The sequence below is a fragment of the Galeopterus variegatus genome, unplaced genomic scaffold (genome assembly GCF_000696425.1).
Source record: "Galeopterus variegatus unplaced genomic scaffold, G_variegatus-3.0.2 Scaffold7244, whole genome shotgun sequence".
NCBI lineage: Eukaryota > Metazoa > Chordata > Mammalia > Dermoptera > Cynocephalidae > Galeopterus > Galeopterus variegatus.
In genome coordinates, this window is record NW_007733355.1 from 9,131 (window position 1) to 11,662 (window position 2,532).

The window sequence follows — 2,532 nt, forward strand, 5'->3', positions numbered from 1 at the left end:
GGGGCCGGCCCTAGAAATACGGTTTTAAGGTGCGCAAAAAAACCCTGTAGTTTTCTCATTTCAGTTGCTCAAAAATAAATGTATTTCTTTCTATTTGAAAAGAAGAAATGAACTGCCTTTCTTTCCTGGTGTCTGTTTGGTTATCTAATTTTTTTAAGTATAGGAGGAATTGACCCATTATGATCAAGTGTGAGGTTATAACATTAAATCTAAACAGCAAGACTTCAGTGAGCAGCAAGAACACTTTTTAAAATATAAAATAAATATCAAATAGTTTGATTTATCTAATAGTTTTTCTAAATATCAAACAGTTTGATCTAATAGCTCAGCAGAAAAGCAGGTGCAAAAATTCAGAGTAATAATGATAGGTAACTTGAGACTAAACCATGAAAGCAAAATAAAACTATGCACCAGTTTTGAGGTAAATTTGAAGTCATTTTTTTTACCCATGCATGAGAAATCTATTACCTTGGACAAGGTTAGTAGACATATGAGTTTTATTTTGGGAGACTAAACCATGAAAGCAAAATAAAACTATGCACCAGTTTTGAGGTAAATTTGAAGTCATATTTTTTACCCATGCATGAGAAATCTATTACCTTGGACAAGGTTAGTAGACATATGAGTTTTATTTTGGATTTTAAGAAAGTCATAAACACCACCTTGAGGTGCTATTAACTTGTGGTTTAAGAGTATAAATATAATTATAATTTCATATTTTATTTGCAGATATTTCCATGGAAATGTCAGAGTACTCAGAGGGGCTTATGGAACATCTTCAAGTTGTGGGTGTGGACAATGCTCTGTTGTGGTATGTTATGATATTTATATATTGTTAAGCCTTTCTTACTTCTGTTCATCTGTCTTAAATATCCACTGGGTGTACATAGTCACAGGGAAAATTATTAGGTAGACAGCTATTAGTTCCATCCTTTCTATGAACACCTCTTTTCTTCCTCTTAAACTTTAACACTTTCCCAGTAACCTCCTAACTCGATCTTTACTTACCATGCCCCATGTTGCAGGGTCCAAATCCCTGTAATTCCACAAAAGTCTTTAATTATGAAGGAATGAAGTTATTTAAGGAATCCCTAGTAAGGTAGCTACAGTATTTAGCACTCTATTTTCTACATTTTATTAGTAGTTCAGTGTACAACAATGTCATTTCCACAATTGCAGTGTGAGCTCCTTACAGGCAGGGGCTTTATATTTTTTTGGTCCTTCTCCCATGGAGGTAACAAGTTTTATGTCTGATTCTTGAAAATTTTCCATTAACAGCTTTGAACTTTCCTTTCCAATTTTCTAAGCTAATGTCTTCCTACTCCCTAGCTTGGATTTTCAGTTCTGGCCAAGCAAACATGCTTACTCTGACCTTCGCAAGTTACTTATACCATGTCTGCCTTGTGCCTCTTGGGACCCTAGTGCTCTTTTCATTCAACAGGTATTTTCTGAGGCCTTGCAGTGTGCTGACACTATTCTATGTGCTGAGGATACGGCACTGGACACAACAGTTTCTTCCATCTTAGAACTTACATTCCAGTGGAATGCTCCTTTGAAACTCTGTTCACAATGTTTATTTTATGATATTCTTTACCCATTAATCACATCTCTTTCCCAGTTCTCTGTTCATTTCTGATATATTCAATTTGAACAAGATTTTTTTTTTTTTTGCATTTGTTATTGCTTGTTCAGAATCCTTAGGAGCCTGTAGGAATGGGATCTATGTTTTATTTGGTATTTCACCCTGGTACTTGCCCTACATAGTGAAAATTCCATAAATGCTGACAGCTGTGAACTTTTACCTTACTGTATAAAAGTGCTTCACATAGACCATACATGCTTAGAATGGCATATATTATATGTAGTCATTGTGTAATTATGTGGTCAATTCAATTTCTTCAAAGCCCTCATATTTGAAGCAACCATATGTTTATTAGACACCATCAGTTGAGTATCTTTGCATATAGAACATGATGTAATCCTACCTCATTTGGTTTTGTAAATTGTTCTTATTTTATTAAGTAGTTAGGCTTGGACTGTGTAGCAGGGCTTTCCCAGAAGCAGCTTTTTGTACAATAAAATATTACCTTTTTGATATGAAAGAGATTTCCTAAAAGCATGTCCTTGTTCTTGTCCTTATTTTGCTTCTTCCTTAGCAGAAGCCCTAAGGAAATTGATCCATTGGCCTTTAGGAAATTGATCCATTGGCCTTTAGGAAATTATCCCAGGATAACAAAATGGACTGCAAATTTTAGAGTTATATGATATTACACTTCAATGAGTTTTAAATGATTGACAGCACAAAGAAAAGGAAATATGCATTTCTAAAATATGTTGGTTAAATTTCACTTGAAAGAATTTTGAGAATAATTATTTTTATGAAAATAAATCTAGAAAGCCACCTAAAATATCTAAAATAAAACCACAAATAAAAGCATTTTATATTTAAGCCAGAAGGTCTAGGTTCTACTTGAAATCTGCAGACAATTAATTCTGTGCTTCTGAGAGGGTCACTTACACCCCTGGGCTCTC

At 34.1% G+C, this 2,532-nt stretch overlaps 1 protein-coding gene across 1 annotated transcript in view; it reads left to right on the forward strand.

The window, feature by feature from the left end:
• SELL (selectin L) overlaps positions 1 to 2,532 on the forward strand; it is a 25,385-nt gene that overhangs the window by 1,216 nt on the left and 21,637 nt on the right. The window contains exon 2 of the mRNA XM_008591746.1: positions 730 to 811. Within this exon, the coding sequence (XP_008589968.1) occupies positions 730 to 811 (82 nt within the window). The remainder of the gene's footprint in view (positions 1 to 729; positions 812 to 2,532) is intronic.